General features: G+C 39.0%; 2 protein-coding genes across 3 annotated transcripts in view; one reads left to right on the top strand and one right to left on the bottom strand.

Moving 5' to 3' along the window:
- LOC109433641 (cytosolic carboxypeptidase 2) overlaps window positions 1-9,127 on the bottom strand; it is a 225,163-nt gene extending 216,036 nt beyond the window's left edge. Inside the window, exon 1 of the mRNA XM_062844184.1 lies at window positions 8,437-9,127. Within this exon, the coding sequence (XP_062700168.1) occupies window positions 8,437-8,467 (31 nt within the window). The 5' untranslated portion in view covers window positions 8,468-9,127. The remainder of the gene's footprint in view (window positions 1-8,436) is intronic.
- Window positions 1-21,982, top strand: part of LOC109433644 (glutamine-dependent NAD(+) synthetase) — a 297,418-nt gene that overhangs the window by 215,383 nt on the left and 60,053 nt on the right. The window lies entirely within an intron of this gene.

Genomic DNA, 21,982 nt, shown 5'->3' with positions numbered 1-21,982 from the left:
TCACGTGATTTGCCTGTAGTTTTTAATGATATCGCTGCTGGATGTCCGGGACATGCAAGTGGAAGTCAACAGTATCGTCTCGAGAGTACTGGAATTCGTCTAATTTGGTGAGTCTGTCCCTGTACATCGTAGTGGTGCCTAAATGTTGATCAAACGTATCATTCGGACTTAACCCTTCCATAAGCAATTCTCAAATTCCCGTGACACCTAAGCCTGAGAGGACGCAGAGGTCTCTACATACCTGTTTTAGGTGATGATGATAACCCTTTCGTGACGGAGCGCAAAAAAGTGAAATCTCCATACAAATTGCTCAACTTTGGCTCTCCAGAACTCTTAGATTTCCCAAAAAAGTAATTATTATTTTTACTCATTTGAAAGAACTACTCTTTATCTTTTGATTTCTAGCGTTGACTACGTAGATGAATCGGAAATAAATAATATGCGACAGATAAAACTTTTTCATGTTTTACCGTTTTTGCCCACTTTTTGTTTACCTTGTTGTGGTAAATTTTACAGGCAACGTAAACAAAAGTTTAATCACACATACAAGTATAAGTAATGGCTGAATTAGTGGAACAATTTACATCATATAAAACAAAGTCTAAACAGATGAAAAAAATATACAAAACTGTTACCGCTCAACAGCACAATTGTGTTGGTTCGTCACGAAAGGGATAAACCTGGGCGTGTTAGTGGAACACCTGTAAGTAAAAAGAAAATGGAGTTAATTACTATTACTTTTAATTCCACTAAGAAATTGCATCCTTTGACAAATACGTTTTTCGACCTCAAATGTATGGTCGTCCTCAGTGTCTCGTACTTGACTCGAATCAAGTACGAGACACTGAGGATGACCTTTTAGTTGATGTCGAAATGCGTATTTGTCAGAGGATGTAAATTCTTAGTGGAATTAAAAGAGATAGTACTTAACTCGATTTTCTTTTTACTTTTTTTAGGTGTCCAACTAATTTTCCTTTCCCATCACTCAGCTGTCGCTAGGACGTGGCCAGGACAGCTCTCGTCTGTTGAAGGTTTGCACCAATCTGGTCCTCAAGCCAGATATTAATCCAAATATCTATGCTTTGGTAACGAACGGAAAAGATGCAATTCTCTTAACTGCGGTCTGGGACTGTATGTACCTCCTATGAATTGCTTAATGCTATGCTATAATGCTTTAAAAATGAACTATGTCCTTAAGTCCCCGTTGCTCGTCGACTTTTAGAGCTAATTGGTAATCTATACCATGGTTTCCCAAACTGTGGGTCGCGACCTCCCAGGGGAGTCATGGCTTTCATCCAGGAGGTCGCGAAGGACAGTAGAATATTTTACTGTAACAGACAACAAATGAGAGAATTTCTATGGAGGGTCGCGAAAAATACGTCTGCTGGCCGAAGGGGGTCGCGCACCTGAAAGTTTGGGAACCTATGATCTACTATTGTGTATAAAACGAAGTTAAATTAGAGTTTCGTATGTGTGTGTATAAAACGAAGTTGAATTAGAGTTTCGGCGAAGAGATCGTAGCAAGCCAATGAGAGTCTAATAGAGGTGGAAAAGAAGATACTTCGTGTGCGTGAGATCCGTGTTTGGTGCAAAACATGTCACTACTACAAGCAAAGCGAGCTCCCATAAGAACGCATGTCAAACAGTGGCGTCACTATTTGTGTTTACATTTTACTTTTCTTACTAATACATAGCCTTCTTTTCTTCATCCTCTCTCCTCTTCTTGGCGTAACGTCCTCACTGGGACAAAGCCTGCTTATCAGCTTAGTGTTCTATGAGCACTTCCACAGTTATTAACTGAGAGCTTCCTCTGCCAATGACCATTTTGCATGTGTATATCGTGTGGCAGGCACGAAGATACTCTATGCCCAAGGAAGTCAAGGAAATTTCCTTTACGAAAAGATCCTGGACCGACCGGGAATCGAACCCGTCACCCTCAGCATGGTCATGCTGAATACCCGTGCGTTTACCGCCTCGGCTATATGGGCCTCTTTTCTTCATCCCCACCTTTAAAATACTCTCATTGGTAGCAAGCTGTGCGCGCAGGTTGATGTGTTTTTGATTCGCTGTCACGTTTTACTCGTCTGAAATCAGCGTGAAATTCGATTCGGCCGACGAAAAGATTTCGCGTGTGACACCGAAGAAGATCGGCAATGTATACTCTATTTCTGTGATAATGTAGGCAGCTTAATAGTGTCGGCGTTGGAAGAGATTGTAAATCATGGTTAAAATTTATATGACCGGACCTATGCAGCGGTTGACGAGATACATTTTTGCACGTTTTTTATTTAGGGCATATTATATTTTTTCAGTGTTTTCATAAATTTTGGCCATTTATTGACTACTAATCAGTCTTGTTAGCGATCACAGTCTTTGACACCTTTTTGTCGATATTCGGCTGCCTTTGTCTCCAACATTCGCAACACAAGCGATAAAACTACTGTCCGAAACAAAAATGTCGAATGAATGCGCTTGACAACGATTGCGTCTTCGGGAGATGGCTCGGTTTTTGTTTTTCCTGTCTTTCCCATAAAGAGAGCTGTTTTGGATAAATGTATGTGTCGTAATCGATTTATCACATATGAATAATCTAATATTATACCAATCTTAAGCAAAATTGGCTGATATCTTGCGAAAAGCTGGAATTAGACAAATGTCATCGTGTCAGACGACGTTGGTTTGATCCACCTTTTTGTATATTGATCTTCGTTCTGCCGCTCGTGTTGTGTGTAAGAGGTAGCGGTCGCGCTCGAATGAAACAAAGCAAGCTGGCACCCGACCGCGACAACGAAACGAAGGTAGTGAAAAGTGTCGAATGTTTAAAAGCCTGGGCCAGCGTGGCCATGGTGGACTAGTTCCAACAAAGACCACGTTTACAATCACCAACTGTACGTAGTACAGCTAACTGGTATCGAAATACCTGTATCTAATACTTATTAGCACGTTTTCAGCAGAAGGCACCAAAAACCACTGGAAGAAATCATTGTTCCTGATAGTGGGAATTTGTCTGTCCAGGATCTTTTCGTAAAGGAAATTTCCTTGACTTCCTTGGGCATAGAGTATCTTCGTGCCTGCCACACGATATACACATGCAAAATGGTCATTGGCAGAGGAAGCTCTCAGTTACAAACTGTGGAAGTGCTCATAGAACACTAAGCTGAGAAGCAGGCTTTGTCCCTGTGAGGACGTTACGCCAAGAAGAGGAGAGGAGGAGTGGGAATTTGTAACTTGTTTCAAAATACTTTTAAGGCAGAGAATTTCACTCAAATCTTCAAGCTGTCAGTGTCATTTTAACTAAAATTTTTCCAATCTTTCCGAAAAAAATACTTTTGAAACTGGAGAAACACGGAGTACATCCGAAAAGGGCTAAAACTTTTTAAGTTATCAAAAAAATCAATATTAAATTAGTAATATCTTCTAAACGGTGCATCTTAGAAAAATGTTACCGAAGTACTTTTTTCTTGTAAATTTGATGTACTTTCATAAAATTAGGGCGACAAACTTTTTTGACTTTTCTTAATAGCTTTTTTTGAAAACCGTAATTTTTTAAAACAATTTTTTTTTTTCATTGTAACCTATTTTTCTCCAGAACAAGCATTTTCAGTCAGCTATAATATAAGGATAATTAAAAAAATATTGACATGTCACTTTTGAGGGAAAATCTATATTTTAGTTCAAATCACAAAAACCAAATATTTTTTTTTACCGTGCATATTTTCTCCATATAGCACCAACAATTGTCTAAAACTTCGCCGAAGACACCAAACCGATCGGACAAACCGTTTTCGAGATACAATTTTTTGAAGATATCATGTGGCATTTTTCATAGGCCCTTCTCATAAGTAACGCTAGATTCAAAATGGCGAACCAAGTATGCAAAACGGCGTTTTTCTCCCCCAAAGACTTGTATGCAAGGTTTCATCCAAATAAACATATATGAAAATTACTCGTTGCTGAACTGATATGGAACCGCTCAGCTGCAAATTTATGATCCGAAATGCGATGTTTAAATCGAAATTGCAAGAAAACGATAAGAGATATAAGTTTGATTTCAAAGAACGAATTGTAGAGTGGAACAGGGGTCACAACTTTGCCAAAAAGAGAATTTTAATTTATTACGCATGCTTCAAAGATAATTGACAAAAACAAATTAAAACACACTATTTTTAGCTATTTTGCTCTAGAAAACTTAGTTATTAAACTAAACCAATCGATTCAAAGATACCATTTGATAGAAAATTCAATAATCTTTCGAATAGTGGTAAAAAACTGCGAAACGTTTGACCATTTTCAAGTTATAGCCAGTTAAGACAATAAAAGTAAAAAACATGGGAGGTTCAATAACTAAACTACGTAACGGTTGAGATTTGACCATATGCGTAGAACATTTTTTTCGCCATTCATGGTCCTCTATCACCCTTTTAAGTTTGCACTCAGGAACCTAACACCCTGTACAGTCGTTGATAAAAAATGTTATTGGCCTTGCTACCCGTTTAGAGGAAAATAGCTCAATGAGAGCATATTTTGATATGGAGATCAACATGTGATATTGGTTTGATTGACATAAGAGATACAAGATCTAAAATTTACTCCTGGAATCATATTTCATATTAAGATTTTGTAAGATTTGACCAATACCTAGCAGCGAGCTATTCGATTGATCTTAAAATATCAAATTTTGATACTGTCCAGATGATCCAGGAACATATTCTAGATATTATTTTCAGAACTTTTATCACTTATATCAATCAAACTAATCAAAACTTGATTCGTCAGTATTGCAGCGATGCAGAGGTATTCTCGGTTATGACACCCTATTATTTCTTTCCTCTCCCAACTGACTGTAAGGAAATGTGTGATGTTGTATTGCTCAGAAGAAGTGAAACGAATTTACACCAGTTCAGATCAATCACGGATTTGAAAAGCATTGACGTTTATATAGGTAGTTAGTACAAGTAAATAAAGGTATATTTTTTTGGGAGGCTTTAAAAATGATCTCTGTCCTCAAGTTTCCGTTGCTCGTCGGCTTTAAGGACCAATTGGTAATCTATACTATCGTGGATAAAACGAAGTTTAATTAGAGTTTCGGATAACCCTATAGTCCAACTCTCGCTTTGAAAAGATCGTAGTAAGCTGTGCGCGCGGGTTGATGCATATTTGATCCCGAGCAGAAGGGAATAACAACAGCATAAGGAGCTGTGTTATTTGGAAAAAATAACTGAATAATAAAATCGATAGTTTTTAAGTTATTACCCTAACATATTGTGTTATAAACTTGTCTGTCATAAGCGGCAAAACAACAAATTCCATAACAAAAAAATGTTCCTGGAAAACCATTTCAATAACTTGTTTTGTTAGTTTCAATAACAATTTTATAACAGTGAATTCGGAAAATATTTCAATAACAAATTTTGATATTAATATGTTATTGATAATAATCGGAGAGCAGAATTTTCTATGATATCAAACTCGTTACTAAATAAGTTATAATACTTATTATATAAAATTATTCACTTTGTCTCACAAACCCGCCAATAACATGAGGTTCATCACTCTGACGTAAGAAATATTTTCAAATGATCGAGAAATACTATATTCGGCTTTTTATTCATTCAGAGATTTGAAGTCGCAAGATAATCGAACTTTAGTAATTTCTATATTATCAAATAAGGCGAGCTTCGATTTCCACCTGTAATTTATAAACTGTTATACTTTAATTGTTTTCGGAGCACGTGTTACCTTTGTTTTTTTTTTCAGCATAGAAACTGAAGAATTTTTAAAATGCTCAACAGTTTTGCAGAAAATTTTTGGGTTATTGGAAATATTGTACAGATTATTACAATTTTCCTGGAAATATTGTTTTAATTCCTCCGATTTTTCTCTGGATTCAAGAATTATCTCGAATATTCCTCCTGGACTCTACAAGAATTCCTCCAAAAATTTTGCTATAATTTCTCTTGAACTTCCTCTGATGATTCCTACAGGACTTTCACCAGAAATTTTTGCAATATTTTGTTCTAAAATTCCTCTATTTGTTTCTCTAAGGATCCCGTCAAAAACTCCTTTTATGTCATAAAATTCTTCCAAAAATTTGGCGACAGATTTGGTCATAAACTTTTCCATAAATGACACCAAATATCTTCCAGAAATTTCTCCGAGAGTTCTTTGACGGAATCTTTCATGGATTTTCAAAGACTCCTCTAGAAATTCCTCCAGAATCCTGCATAGAATCCCTTCAAGGGTTTCTTCAGAATTTCCTGTGATCATTAGTCATCTTAAGATTTCTCTGAAAATTTCTTTGAGGATTTCACCATGAGTTTTTCCGAAGGATTCTCCAGGAGTTTTTCAAAAGATTCTGCAAAGAATCTTAATAATTGCTCAGAAGAATTAACTTCGGAATTTCTAAGAAAATTGCGCCAGTAGTTCTCTTGAAGACTTCTCCAGGGATTTATCGAAAGATTCCTCCAGAACTTCCAAGTGCTTATCCGAAAATTATGTAAGGAATTTTTAAAAGGAGTCGTTCAGGAATTTCCTTTTTAACTGAATACAAAAATGGAACAACACAAAGGGACAGGTCATAATTGTCGAATTGTTTCTGTGATTTCAAAACTTGTTACTGTTGTGCTATTGCTGATAAGTTAATCAATAGTACACAACAATAACTAAACTTGTACTTCAACAAAACATGTTATTTAAATGTAATTCAGTTAATGTATATCAATAGCTTGATTATAACAAAATGAGATTGTCCAACAAAATTTGTTATGGAAAAGCTATGCCTTGATAATTTAATAATAACAAAACAAGAGATAAAAACAGGTTATGTGATTTCGTAGTTATTAACTTGCTGCCACGTTTTTCCTCGCCTGAAATTCGCGTGAAATTCGATCCGATTGATGAAAAGATTCCGCGTGTGACACCGAAGAAGATCGACGTTGTACTCCATTTCTGTGATAATGTGCGTCAACTTTATAGTGTCAGCGTTGGAAGAGAAATTAAGTTATATGACGGGGCCATATGGAGTGGTTGACGAGATGTCACAGTTCTATTGTTTAGTTCAATTGTATTAAATTACGCTGCACAGTAGGCCTGGCTGCTTCAACGCTTATACTGCCGTTCTTCTGCAAAGTGACCTAAGCGACATTGACAATTTTGGTACATTTTTGGTTATTATTCATCAAACTCTTGAGCGTTCGCTATGTTTTCTTCCATAGATGCTAGATTACCACTAGATCTTGCATCCTAATATAGCAGACATACCCACAGTGCTCCACAGTGGGTCTCCAGTTAGCCTAGTGGTTAAGCTATGGATCGCCAATCCTGAGACGGCGGGTTCGATTCCCGTTCCGGTCGAGAAAATTTTCTCGATTCCCTGGGCATAGTGTAACATTGTACTTGCCTCACAATATACAAATTCATGCAATGGCAGGCAAAGAAAGCTCTTCAATTAATAACTGTGGAAGTGCTCAAAGAACACTAAGTTGAAGCGAGGCTGGCCAAGTCCCAGTGGGGACGCAGAGCCATAAAGAAGAAGAACCCACACCAGAAGAAGAACCCATACCAAAATATATACCAAAAGACGTCGAAATGTGCAATGGCGCACTTTACAGAATGACAGCACTATATTGCATCTACGATGAGTTGCTTGATAATGACGTGTCGGTAAAAAATAACTGAACTTTGCTAATCCAAACTTTTACCGAAAATAAAACAGCCGAACAAGTGACTCTAAAATAAGTGTGCAAGAAAAATGATGAAAGTGGTCGATTTTATCATTCTCCAGGATTCTTTCAAGAGATAGCTTTGTATGTGTAAACTGGACTAGACAAGACTAGTTTCCATAGTCCAAATCAAGTTCTATACCAAACAGCGAAATGCATTACAGCTGCTACCACGATAATAACTGCAAGGACGATGACAGCGGCAGCAACTGAATCACAGCGCCCATAAAATGGAGCAAAATTATTTCTTCTGCTGCTTTCGCCATTAGCTACTTCGCCGACCGACAAACCCATCATCAATCCACTCCGCTCGGCTCGAGTCGAGAAAGGGCTTACCATTTCTCAAAAGTCTGATCCCATCCCATGGTGTGCTGTGCTGTGGTGCACCCACGCCACGTGGCCGCAATTTTCGGCGGTTGCATGTGACCCGACGAAGACTCGCGATTATAGTGGAAACAGTTCAGTGCAGTCAGTGCACAGTTTGATTTGTTCGGTTTTCGGTATGATTTATCGTTCGTTACATGTCTGGATGACACACAAAAGTAAATTTCCCGCGTTTTTTTTTTGGGGTCGAACCAAACATGCACCACCGACTGACGTCAATTTTTTTCTATCGGCGATAGTCATCGTGACGGGATCTAGTTCAACCGAAATTGGCTATCTTGGATTGGAAGTTGTTGTGTAATTCTATACTTTTTGCTTATTGGGTACTTACCCTCGTTGAAATTCACCGGTGCATCCATCATCTTGCTTGCCAATGTGTAGTAGTCTTCTCCGATCAGCAATTTCCTCTGCGCTCTTTCACTGGCTAAACTTCCATTCTACTGGAATGAAAGTTGTGCAACGTCGTCCTCACTGGATGAAATTGCATGCACGTGTGCATGTACCAACTACTCTCCCTATTGACACAGAAATCCCATCCCAGAGCTCTGCAGAGGATAGAGGATGCTTCTTCCGTCGTCGTCGTCGTCGTCGTCGTCGTCCTCGTTGTTGGTACTCAAAGGCAAAAGTTCGCCCCCGGAACGTGCTCAATTGACCTCGAGTTTCAATATTTGAATTTTAAATTAAATTTTCCTGGAATTCCTCCCCGAGTCACTTTCTGTGCGGTGCACACTTCTTCCAGCGTCCGGAAGACCTGAGCTGGACGGACACACAAATGCAGAAACATCTAATTCAGTCGTTTCGTTTCGTTAGCTAATCATCGTCGTCGTCGGTGGCGCGATTATTCTGCCGGTTTTGGGACTTTCTTTTACCGGTCCGGTCGGGTCTGGCACTGATTGGTCATTCTCACTCACTGATGTGCTGATGCTGCTAGGTAGCTGTTTTGCACCATGCGTCGTCAGCAATTGCACCGAAATGGAATTAGGATGATGAAAAAGAATGAGTTGTACAAAGTTGTCACTGCGGACGATGTCGTTCAATTTGGCGAGGATTATGTTCTTCTTGTGTCCGAGCCATTTGCATGTTTAATTATTAAGAAGAATTTCATCAGAAACGACGAACAACGGGAACAGAAAACGGCACAGGGGGTGTGGTTTTATAAAGGCTTCAATACTGCTTCTTGGACTGTTCAGAAGGAAGAATAGAGAAGATTGATTAAAAATAGACGGAAACTAGGTATCCGGGTAGACGAGCATATCCCAAATAACCAGCTGGCATTTAAAATAGCATTACTTCAGCATTATAGTAGTTTTCGTTACTTCGCTTTTATTGCTAATTGTCCTTAAATACACCAAGTACGGTCTTACTGCATGTTTTGGCTATATAACAGCCTGGAATCCAAATGTTAAAGTTATTGCATCCTAATGTTGATAGATTCTCACAAATTGTAGATAGGTTCATTGCGGTAGCCAAAATTTTATACTTTTTGTTACACTTCAAATTTCCATTTTCAAATTTCATGGGAGTTTTAGAATGATTTCGACGAGGTTCCAGAGGGCTTCCTAGGGGGTTTCAGCGATGTCTCAATGAAAGTTAAAAGGCGTTTCAGGGGATTTCAGATGTGTTTCAGAGCGTTTCGGGAAGATTCAGAGTTTAATCCTATTGAGTCGGAAGGAACCCCAACTAAAAAAAATGGCGACAAAAATCACCAATTTGAAAAAAGTGGCTCTGTTTTCGACGAAGTTATTGCCAACCTACTCTTCTATTAGGGAAAAATATGAGTAATAAGGCTACAGGAGTAATTTCGTTCGTTTTAGCAACAAATTGCAACATTACATAATCCGTTGTAATCCGTAAATGTCTTGGAAATTCTGAAGCCACTCAATGACATTGCTAGGAATGCAATGATCTGCAAACTAACTCGGAGTTGAGTTTAGAAGATCTGGTCGGTACTCGTAACAGTGAGTATTGTGTTGTTCCTTGCATGCACTTGCATCGCTCCTGTATGGGGTGAGCATCGCAGCATAATCGATCGCGTTCGCTATTGTCTCGCGTGAAAACGAAAACAATAGATGTGCGGGTGTTTAGTGTTTAGTATTGTGTTGTTCCATGTTGTAAATGCATATACTTTGGTTTATTGGTGTGACCTTTGTTGCGTTCAGTTTATTCCTGCTCCTTGATGGGGGGTGGAGACGCGCGACAGGTTTTCCTTTTATTAGATATGTTTTCGTATAGAAAAGTGGTCGTTTGTGCGTGAAAGTGTGTGTTTATTGATCAATTGGTGACTCCAAGATTGACAATGTACCCTACCCTACTAACAAAAATTCCTTCCTGAGACAAACGTGGTTAAGGCTATGGATCGCCAATCCGGAGACGGCGGGTTCGATTCCCGTTCCGGTCGGGAAAATTTTCTCGACTCCCTGGGCATAGTGTATCATTGTACTTGCCTCACAATATACAAATTCATGCAATGGCAGGCAAAGAAAGCCCTTCAATTAATAACTGTGGAAGTGCTCAAAGAACACTAAGTTGAAGCGAGGCAGGCCTAGTCCCAGTGTAGACGTAGAGCCATAAAGAAGAAGAAGAAGAAGAGACAAACGTGGAGATGCAGCGATTCGCGGTCTTTATAACAGCGTTTGTCTCACTAACATTCCCTCCCATCTTCGATGACCGTAAGGACGTGGCCGGCGCCGTTGTTGACCTTACTAAAGTTGAGAGCTCTCAAATTGTGTACATTAAGAGTAGTAAGCTAGTCCCAAGCTCTACTCATTGGTTCTTTGTGCAATTTCGATTACTCTGGTCAATCACGGAGTAGCAACTACGAATTGTGCGGTCATCTATGCTCATGCTCATGCTTTGGTCTGTACTCGTAACAGTAGTTATATCCGCTATATAGAGTTGTGGGACAGTAGATTCATGTCGACATATTGAACAGTGGACAACGACGCACGGCACTTCAACTGATCCCAGTAGGCATGGTGAATCCCAATTCCCAGCCACCCGCGTCGTTATCACCCGTCCAGTAACATCACGGTGTGAAGTCAGATGGCATTCTGGCAGCTCCCGCTTGCTAGCAATAAATCTAACCCGACGTTTCTACTAGACAGAAATGGCTTGCCTTTTTTCTGGACAGATGTGTCATGACACAAATATTCTCTCGCCGTTTGCATGGAGAGCAGCGGTGTTGATCATTTCTGATACGTTTTCTCTCTTTGGCAGCAAAATGACAAGACATTTCTGTCTAGTGGAGACGTGGGGCAAAGCGCACAAAAGTTACGTTGCCTAATCAAATGGTTACTAGATCTACTTGAAGACTAATATTATTATTATATACAGGGCTACATTTATTAATGCCGTACAAACTATCCTGAAGTTTAACCTTTGACATCTACAGCTGTACAGTAGTTTCTTTCGCAATGAATTGTTATCCAACGGTACGAAGCATTTTAATATTCTTTTAGGACATATATATTTTTTTAAATAACCTAACTATACAGAATGGTAGAACTGAAGATCTACATTCGTGACAGTAGTCATATCCGTCGTACAAAGTAACGCTGCCTATGGTTGCTTCACCTATTTGAAAACTGATAGATAGTGATATATTGTTTTGGGACATTCAGTGTCTTCGTATCTGACCTGAAGTTTGGTCCCTTTGGTCCTGAAGTGGTTTTCCTTTGGATACTAATAAAAATTAAAAAAAAAAAAACAGACAATTTACTTATTTTTTGCGAAAGAAAATCAAAAATGAATGAATCGACATTGAAGAAGTCCGTAAGTCGCAGACGAAATAGGCCCATCTGTCTTTTATATCTGTCATTTTATAGAACAAAAAGCGTTGTTATATAGTTGTGAGTTATCTTGTGTCATCCAAACTGTTATGGAGTTTAGTTCATAGGATTTGAAAGTGGTTTCTAGGGGTTTCATAATGCTTTTATCCAGGTTTCATGGATGTTAATTCGGAGGTATTCAATGCATTTCAAGAAGATTTACTTCCGTGAAACGCAAATCAGTTATTTTCTTGTTTAGAGGGGCTTTACCCAGAAGGGGCATTCGGCTCTACCACAAATCAGTTCCATCTGGAAAAGTAGTTATTGATAAAATGGACCCTGAAGTTATCTAATTTGTTTGCTATGTAAAAAGATCGCCATCACTTGAAGACTTCACGATCTTCATGGCTCATGGAGTAATTACTGATTGTTTTAAACATCATAGCACATCTGGGAAAAATATAAAACTGACTAAAATATTGTTCGGTTTTACATTGCCGGGTACAATAGCTCTTGATGAGACTGAGTTGTGATTACTTTCCATTATAGGACAATCTGACTTGGTAATGTTTTTTGATTTTACTGAACAAATTATGTATGTTTATTTATGCAGCTGAAAGAGCATTCAAAGAGAGTTCGAAAACTTCAATCAACTCAATGTTGCCCAAATTGCATAAGGGACTTGCGATTCACGACAGTTTATTTATGAAGTTTAAATTGGTAGTTTTTCATCTCTACGAACGAGATTTTTAGCTCGAGGCTAGTTCATCCAGGGAGTGGGATCCGATTCCAGGTTCTTGGCGTGGTGTTCCACCATTCCACCAGGATTGCTCCGCATCCCAAGGAAGTTTTAAAGAGGTTTCAAGGCATTTCGGGTGGTTTCAAGTAACTTTAGGTGCTGACAGGTGGTTTGGAAGTGGTTTGTTTTGAAGAAGTATGCAGAGAGGTCTCTAAGCGTCTCAAAATGTTTTATAGAGGGTTTCGAGAAATGCCTGAAACCAGGTGCATTCCATGCCATTAAACGAAGAACGATTTTGCTAACCCTAGCGAAAGATGGAATAGACCATTAAACTTCGGTGTCGTCTTAATTGCACGCCGAAGACTGCCAGGCTGAAAAATCCCTAGTCTAAGAATCAAAAGTAGATAGCATCCACAGGATTTTAAGACGTTGCATGGGGTTTATGACGGGGTTTTAGAGGGCTTTCGTGATCGCGGCGGTGAAACCTTCGAAACAAACTTTCGAAATCAGTGAGGTTGCCACTGGAGCGGCGAAACAATTTGGCTTCTTTTTACTGAAGCATTTCAGGTGGTTTCAGGGGGTTTAGGGAAGGTTCCGAGAAAGTTTCAGGAATGTTTTAAAAGAGGCTTTCAAGAGAACTTCAGGGTGAAGATAGAAGCCACAGTGGCTCCCAAATTACTCCCGGGACAAGCTCGGAGGTACATACAGTGTACTACGCAAAACTAAGAAGATTCACATAGGAATAAACTTAAAATTAGTACACACTGAATGTTGATTAATTGGCTACTTAAGAGATAAAATTGTGAAAAAAAAATCGTTTTCTGGAGGGAATCGAACCCACGACTTTGTATTCGCTAGACCGGTGCTTTAACCAACTAAGCCACGGAATAGGTAACAGTTATGCGAAATGGAATGCTCTCGGGGACAACACTCTCGTTATTGTGTCTTCTAACTATACAAGCGATAGCGAATTGTTTTCATAGATCAGATTTTATTTCTTGGTGTTTGAGATGGGCCAAAAAGGTTTTTTTTTTGTTTCGGAAATTTTAGGGTAGCATAAGAGCTGGTGGTGCTATGGGTATTCAGAGACGTTTAAAAGGGGGTGGCATATTTTGGATAGATAGTTTCAGCTGGCTTCAGAGGGTTTAAGCGGCACTGCAGGACTCAAACAGTGACAGACAGACGCATTCCTAATGCATCACGTTGGGAACAGCTCGCTATCTCAATGTTTGGTTTAGGTCATAACCCAAGTAACACAGAAAACATCTTTGAAAATGGAATTTGAAAAAGATGTTGTAACACAGTACTATAATCGTATCTGTACACATCTTGTGTTGAAATCATGGTTTAACCATGTTTGACAAAAACAAACTACTGGGAATCATTATCACCTCACTGCAAGTTATAGTAAAGTAAATTTAACGTTGATTACACAATATTTTTGTATCATGGTCTTCGTCCAATTGAAGAAGATATATAAAACATCAGCAGCACATAGTTATAATCTTCGGGCTCACATATGTTGAGAATACGGTATTTTTACGTATTATATACTTTGTCGTGTTGCTGTCTCTTCTCACTCACTTGAACAATATTTTTGAAACATTTAAAAATACAAGGCAACTATGATACCAACTAAAATTGCATCCAACACCTTTATTTTATTATTTTGTTACTTATCTCGCTAATTGCTAAGGAGGTCAAACCATAGGTATAAAATATTCTCTTAAAAAATTGGCCACAATTGGGTTTTTAAATTAAGAAAAATGTATTGATTTTTTGATTTTATACGAAAGAGCACCTTTTTCTGAGCCACCATGATTTTTTTCAGATTTTTAGAACTTCATTTTGGTACCTAAAATCGCTTTCGAAGTGATTTTTCGAAATCACCTTTTGACAGCTGGCCAACTGCTTGACAGCTCCGCCCAGTACAAAATGCGACGAGGGGTGATTCGACAAATCGCTCCCATACAAATTTCAAACTGATTTTTAAATAGGTTCCCGGGCACCAAAATTCATGAAAATTTGGATTTCGGCTCAGTTTTGCATGCAGATTCTGAATATGGGATTATCTCAACACCGCTAAAGAAGCCAATTGAAATCACTTCAGGCATGAATAGCTCACAAGAAGGAAGCCACTGTTGACTATCACTTAAATGTCAGCCTCGCGTCACCTTATAATCACTTTAAATACTTACCTGGTGGCTAAATTTCACTCAGAATCCAGTTTTCACACTATTTTGGATCCCACGGAATGTTTTAAATCGATCTATTTATCTACACTGCATGAACTGAACACCAACTTTGTTATTGTTGTACTAATGTTCAAAACAGGTATCCAATACCGGATCGTTGCATGCTATTTGAAAATGAATGTTTGAATTATGTTACACTGATGTTTTTTCAACGTATTCCAATCCATTCAAATCGTAATCAACAAACATGTTATTGAGATGTATAATATATGTAATTTGAACCTATTTATAATATTTTGATTTATTCCCTATCAGAGTAGACAAATTACAGTGCTGGCTGAAAAGTTTCATATCAATACTTTATATACAGCCGTTTGTTCATCTATAATTGTTTCTCCCAATTATTATTATTGTGGGACAAATGTTTAAAATAATGAAATAAAATTATTTCCGTAATAATAAAAATGTTTACACTCTTAAAACAAGCATAAATACATCATTATTGAAAATAACATTCCAAAACTTCCTGTCGGTACTGTGTTCAGAAGCCACCATATTGCATATCTGAAAATTTGTTTTAAAACCACACACAAATCAGAAAAATGAAAGACAACCTCTCTCTAGTTTCAAATCCGATGGAAAGCGAATCAATTTATGGAGAGTAAATGTGTTTGTTGTACCATAAATTTTAATTAGCATATGAAATTAAGTCATGGTGACCAAACATCGGGATGGTAATTTACAAATAAAATGTCAAGCTGGAAAATTTATTTTGAGTCGAGATAGCACATATTCAATTAGTATCACATTAATTTGCACAGTGTGCGTTTGATAAGTTGTGATGTTTGTGCTAGAAATAACAAAGTTTCTACGATGTTGTTGAGAACATATTAAATACATAATTTTTTGTTATAACAATGTATTGAAAAACATCCTTAGTAACATCAAAGATGTTTTATAAATCGCCATTTTTTGTGCTTTTTCGGTGATATAAGTGTACGATAATACGTTACCCATATTTGGAACAAAACTTGGACTTTTGTTTGAAACATGTAATATATGCACAATTATAACAAGTTGTGTTACTTAGGAAATGACCTCAATGCACAATGAGTGTAAAGAAAGGGTTCAGAGGTGGTTTCGAGGGTTTTGGGGGGGTATCAAAGGCATTAAAGCATTGCCCAGTTAGAATCCGGACGCAAAGTAGATTTTATTGTGACGCTCCAAACGATCATAATCATCATTCTTTTACAGTAATCTGATCATAAACTAGATCTCTTTTAGTGGTGAAAATTTCATTGATTTTTCTTGCATCGAGTGAAAAGTTATTACAGATTGAGGACAAGAGAAGGATAAAAAAAACTTGCACAAACACGTGAAAAATTTAGCGTGGTTAGGTACGAACAAGGGTACGAATGTCTTGAAAAATGTTAGTATTTCCAAAACCATTATGTGTGATGTGCTTAGATGTTGTTAACCATGGCATAAGGAAGTGTCCCCGGAAGATTGAAGTTTGTGTTCATGGATAAATCTGCCTGGAATTCCAAGATTTGACAGGAAGTTCGAAATCTGGGCATCGTTTTCTCACATCACGATGATGTCACCAAATGTGTACAAGAATTATAGTCTTAAGAATCGCGTGCTGCTTTTCAACAATGCACACGAGGGATCTATAAAGGTTTGAGCTACATTGGTGAGCTGTCACGACAGCCGAAGATGTTCAGTGGTATCATCACGGATTGATAGTGTTTATTAACGAAAAAAAAAAACACTCAAATTTCACATATTTGGAATTCACTGAATTGTCTTTCATTTCGCAAGAAGAGAAACGTTCCCTTGGAATCCTAATCGGGCTGGTAGAGGGTCTCAGGACACTAAAGAGATGACCCGATTGTGAGATAAATACGCCGAAGGAGTTGATTCAAAAATTTACTACTATTGTGCAGATTTTTAAGGAGGTCAATTCAGTGGGCGTTTTGGGGGAGGGGGGTTCAGATTCCGCCTCATGAAAGCTATTGAATCCCCCCCCCCCAAACGCCCTTAAAGACCTCTGCAATGCCTGCAGGTCTTTTTAAACGACCCGATTTTTTTTAAGCACAACCAGCTCTGAGGACAGGGGAATTTCAGGATTTTTCAGCGTGTTTCTGAGATGTTACAGAGAGTTTCAGGGAAGTTCTGTGGGGTTTCGGAGAATTTCTTGGGCTTTTCATGGGGTTTAAGGCGATCTCAGAGGTTTTCAGTCGCATTATAGGAGGGGGTTCCAGCTGACTCATGTGGTATTACAGGGGCATTATATGGGGTATTGGTGGATTGTAGGTGCGTTACAGATGGTTTGAGGAGGTTTCATAGGCCCCTTTCCCCTAAATCCCCAGTAACTGCCATGAAACCTCATGAAATCAATAAAAGCGTCCCTGAGAATAACCTGAGCCTTGTACTGAAGCTTCCCTGGAACCCCCTCGAGTTCCCTGTAACGTCCTTGATACCTGCTCACTCTTTTCAACACCTTCCCTTCTTGGACTGTTAATTGCATTAATTACTGTCATTACTTCATTATCTGATGTACAGTATACTGGTACTAAATGGCACTCCTACTTTCTATGCAGGGCATATCAAAAGTTGCAGAAATAAAAATCGCATAAAAAACAACTTCTAGCTTTTTTGGGATCACCGGCACGAACCAACCGCTTTATCGACCAGTCAATGTATGGGCCCTGTTGATCCCACCTTCTGTAACCGACTCGTTGGATTGGAGCTATTGGGGGAATGTTTGCATTTGCAAAATCTCGAAGAAGATTCGCGGCTTTGTCTAAAATGAAGACATTTATGCTGTCCCCGTATGTTTCTCGATGAAACTAACGGCTCTGGATGCTGCGGCGATCGTTATGACATGTTTGAATGGCAATTCTCCACTTTCAATTAGTGTTGATAGCGTAGGTGAGCTGGGTAAAAGTCCGGAAGCGAGGCGTATCATCCTGTTGTAGCTGGGGCTGAGTAGTTGAATCATCGTATTGGCAGCACGGATCGTTATCTCTATTCCATAAAGTAATTTGCTCACAACTATGCTACGTCCTATATTGATAAGGGTTCTCCTATTGCCGGTTTGATGTCTACTACTGATTGCTTTTACTAAACGGATTCTGCTTTCTGTGTTCTTCTTTAGTGAATTGAAGTGGGGAATAAAGTTGCATTTTCTATCAATTGTCACACCTAGAATTCGCATTTCCTTTTTGAAAGGAATTTCACAGCCATTGATTGTGACAGGGTTTTCCCACGGGTGATGACGCAACATGCAACAGTGTGTGATTGAACATTTTTCTGCTGCCATCTGAAAGCCTACAGAGTCTGCCCACCTCGAGACACTACGTACTGCTGCTTGTAGCTTACGTCTTACAGCTTTGGGAGTTTTACCAACGACGGCAATAACTATATCGTCTGCATACACGAATATATATACACCTTTTGGCAAATAAGTAAACACTGAATTCATGGATATTAAAAACAATGTCACTGCCAGAACTGACCCTTGGTCTCAGCAGTTCTAAACAGTCTACTCGAATCCAAATTCTCTGTACACCAAAAGATCATCACAGATGGTTCACGACACAATGATAAAGTCGGTATAGGAGTCTACACTCTACAGTTCATCCCTTAGTATTTGTCGTCGATTGCCCGATCAGTTTTCAGTCTTTGCTGCGGAGGCTGCAGCCATAACTTTAGCACTGAAAAGCATGAATGACCCAACGTATCCAACGATCATACTCTCGGACTCCGCCAGTGTACTATCAGCCTTGAATAACCCAAAACAAAAGCATGCTTGGATACAAGCAATCGAAACCATAACCCCTCCTAAAACCGTGTACTGCTGGGTTCCAGGACATTGTGGAGTGAAAGACAATGAAGAAGCGGATCGTCTTGCTAACCTCGGGAGAAATTCAAGAAAGTGGGAAATCGATGTAGCAGGCTCTGACATCAAAAGGTCTGTTAAAAAATCTATAAGCGAATCGTGGGCAATTCAATGGGACCAAGAAAGGGATCTGTTCACTCGCAAAATTAAGGGGGAAATCTCGTCATGGGTAGATATAAACTGTCGTAAGAAACAAAAAATTTTGTCAAGACTAAGAGTAGGACACACAAAAGTAACGCATGATCACTACATATCCTCCAATAGCAAACCAACTTGTATGGTCCCTCTGACCGTAGAGCACATATTAGCAGACTGCCAACAATATGAGGAAGCGCGTTCAAGATTGAAGCTACGGACTACAATCAGGGATATGTTAAGCAATAATGAAGAAGACGAGCTAAAATTACTACAATTTCTAAAAGATGTTAATTTGTACAATAAAATTTGAGTTTCACTATTTCTAAGGAGGCGAACCAGCTCTCAAGCTGAAAACCTCTTAAATAAAGACAAAAAAAAAACTTCTAGCTGTGCCTTCCCCGATGTAGGTATCCTCGATATTTTGTCACTCAACCCTTTTTTAAATCTTTCCTAAAAACTGTCCATTAAGTGTCCATCATTTTTGTTACTTTATTATTGAGATTTTTCAGCCCTAAGCTGGTTCATCTCTAATGCTGCCCATCAGCTTGTTACACACTTGCATGTTCCTGCATCAGTCCATTAAAAATACGAATAACTAGTGAAGCTAAGTAAAGTATCCTATTAGTCAGTGTACGAAGATAGAATAAAACATTACAAATGTTCGAGCCCCTATTGCATGGGGTCGCCATGTTAACAAAAAAAACTACAAAAACGTGATAAAGGGCCATCCATTAAGTACGTCACGGTCCCAGGGGGAGGGCTGTTCGGGCTCGTTTAGAAGTTGACCATCAATATAAACTGTTTCCTGATCAGCCTAAATAGCTGTGTAGTGTCGGTAGCGGTTGTCTCAATTGGCTAAGAATAACACTACGGACCGCCTGATCCAGTGGTAAGGGTCCACTAAACAGGTGACCCCTAATTCATGGTGTTATGTGGCTTTATGCTTACCGTGCCAAGGAATGAATGGTTAGGGGGGGGTCTAATAAAAACCTAACCACAAACGGAGCCTGTGGAGGGCGTCCGCCACAGTATTACGCCCTTACTGCGCTAACCGGAACAATGGTGCAGTGGACCTTGTGTTTCTTCGAGATAATCAGTTGCTGTTCTCATGTCTCAAGTTTGAGACTAAATAAGGGCGGGATTATTCAAATGTTGTAAATACCTATATGGGTTCGCTTAATGCGTTTTTGCCATTGGCGTTTTTCAATTGACACTGATTCGATTTGTCGTTGATGTTTCCTTTTTGTGTTATGATTGTGATGAGTGTAATCCTGTCTAGTTTGGGTAGTGGGCCAGTGAAGAGAATTGTCAGACAAAAGAGACACAAAACAAGCAACAAAGAAGACGTGGCGATTACTCTGTATCCTAACTGGCAAGAGATAATGACATGATCTTGAAAATTTTTGGTGCAGACAAAACGGAAGCTTAATTTGTTGTGTACTTTTCAACTCGTGAATAATCAATTATTACTAACCCAAAATCGAAACTTTTTTCATGATACATATTCAGTAGCGTTGCAGTGTTTACCGACTCGAAGTTACCGCACGAAAATCACAATGCAAGGCTTAAAAATCTCTAAACTCGTGGTGCACGATCTCTGTCCTATTCTGTTCAACTTGGGACAAACCTATGTCGCATTGGGTAGAATGTCGCAACAAATTCAGGTTGCGACATTGTCGTTATTGTTGCGCGATGGTAGAATTTTGATTCACTGGTAGTGGCTGCGGCTAGGAAACCTCAGATCAATTTTCAGCGTAAAAAGCGTGTGTAGCCCAAGTGGCTCTACTTCAAAAAGTTTATTTTCGTAGGGTAATTCCTGTATAGGTTACCTTGTGAACCTAGTTTTGCATCTTTAATTATAAATGAATTGTCGTGCCTCGAGCATGCTATATTTTAGTTTAACGGTAACAGTATGTTTCAACCTTTCTTTATGGATGCCTTCAAACAAGCTCTCGTTGTTAGCATCTTTTCGTTGATGTTTGGCAGTATTGCTACGATGATAATATCATCTGAAGTAGCTCAAACATTAATTTGAGATGCTTCAGGTTGAAAAATTCCCAATTTTAGCGTGACGTACTAAATAAATGGTGAGTGTAGAATTAGCATTTAAGTTAAAATACACTTTAATAAAAACTAAAAAATAAATAAATAAATGGTCCCTAAAATAGAACATCACAAACTGTTCACATATAAAATTCACCATATTTTTCGTACTTTTATTAAAATTTGATGTTGCAATTGGATGGTCATGGATTCATTTTTCAACGTAGCCCCCAATAACTTTTCGTTACTTTCGCTTGTACATACAAAAAATGTAATTTTGTATGAAACGTTCTACGGAATTACCATGCTGACCTGAACTGTACAACATTTTAGATTCAATCTCAAAACCATCCCGTAATCTAAAAACTCATTCAATGTAGTTTAAGCCAAAATTTAGCTACAAAATCAATTAGAAAACCTTTCTATTACGTTTTCATTTTCCACCCAAACCATGCCACCAGCCTTCAAACAACCAACGATGACACACTTTTATTTCCAACTTTTGCACCGCTAAATCCAGGTCACGGCTTGCTGAGAGAGCCTCCGGCCCGAGCAATCCAGCCAGCGCCTTTTCACTGTCAATTTCAAAATTTCCCACAGCATGCCTCGATTTCGTCGCCTGCTACTGTTCCCGTTGTCTGTCGATTCGATTGATTGATAGCCGCTCTATCGTCTGATCTTGTTAGGGAGTTAATTAAAATTAGAAACCAGATCCAAGTGGCCCTTTTGCTGGTCCCAAAACGGAAGACTTCCGTATCGGCAGCAGCACATCAAACACGAACTCACACCACGCGCACCAGATTTCCTATTCCGTAAATCCGTCAGTGTCCCGAGGAAATCGTCTTACGTTGCTGTCTTATCTCACAGCGAAGATCACGCACTTCACCTGCTTTTGCACCACTAAACGAAGAAGCCACGTCGCACGCGTTCCGTCCGCCCGAATCCCGGATTCTTCCCGCCTGCTAGGATTTCTTCCGACCGACCGACCTGAACTCTGCGACCGTAAACAAAAACAGCACAGTGAGCACACACCATCGAAGAAGGCGGACAGCGGGAGCCAGCCAACCAACCACGGTCCCAGCCAGCCCACG

This window comes from Aedes albopictus, chromosome 1 (genome assembly GCF_035046485.1).
Source record: "Aedes albopictus strain Foshan chromosome 1, AalbF5, whole genome shotgun sequence".
NCBI classification, from domain to species: Eukaryota; Metazoa; Arthropoda; class Insecta; order Diptera; family Culicidae; genus Aedes; species Aedes albopictus.
The sequence above is the reverse complement of the archived record's forward strand: the minus strand, read 5'-3'. Positions and strand labels throughout refer to the sequence as shown.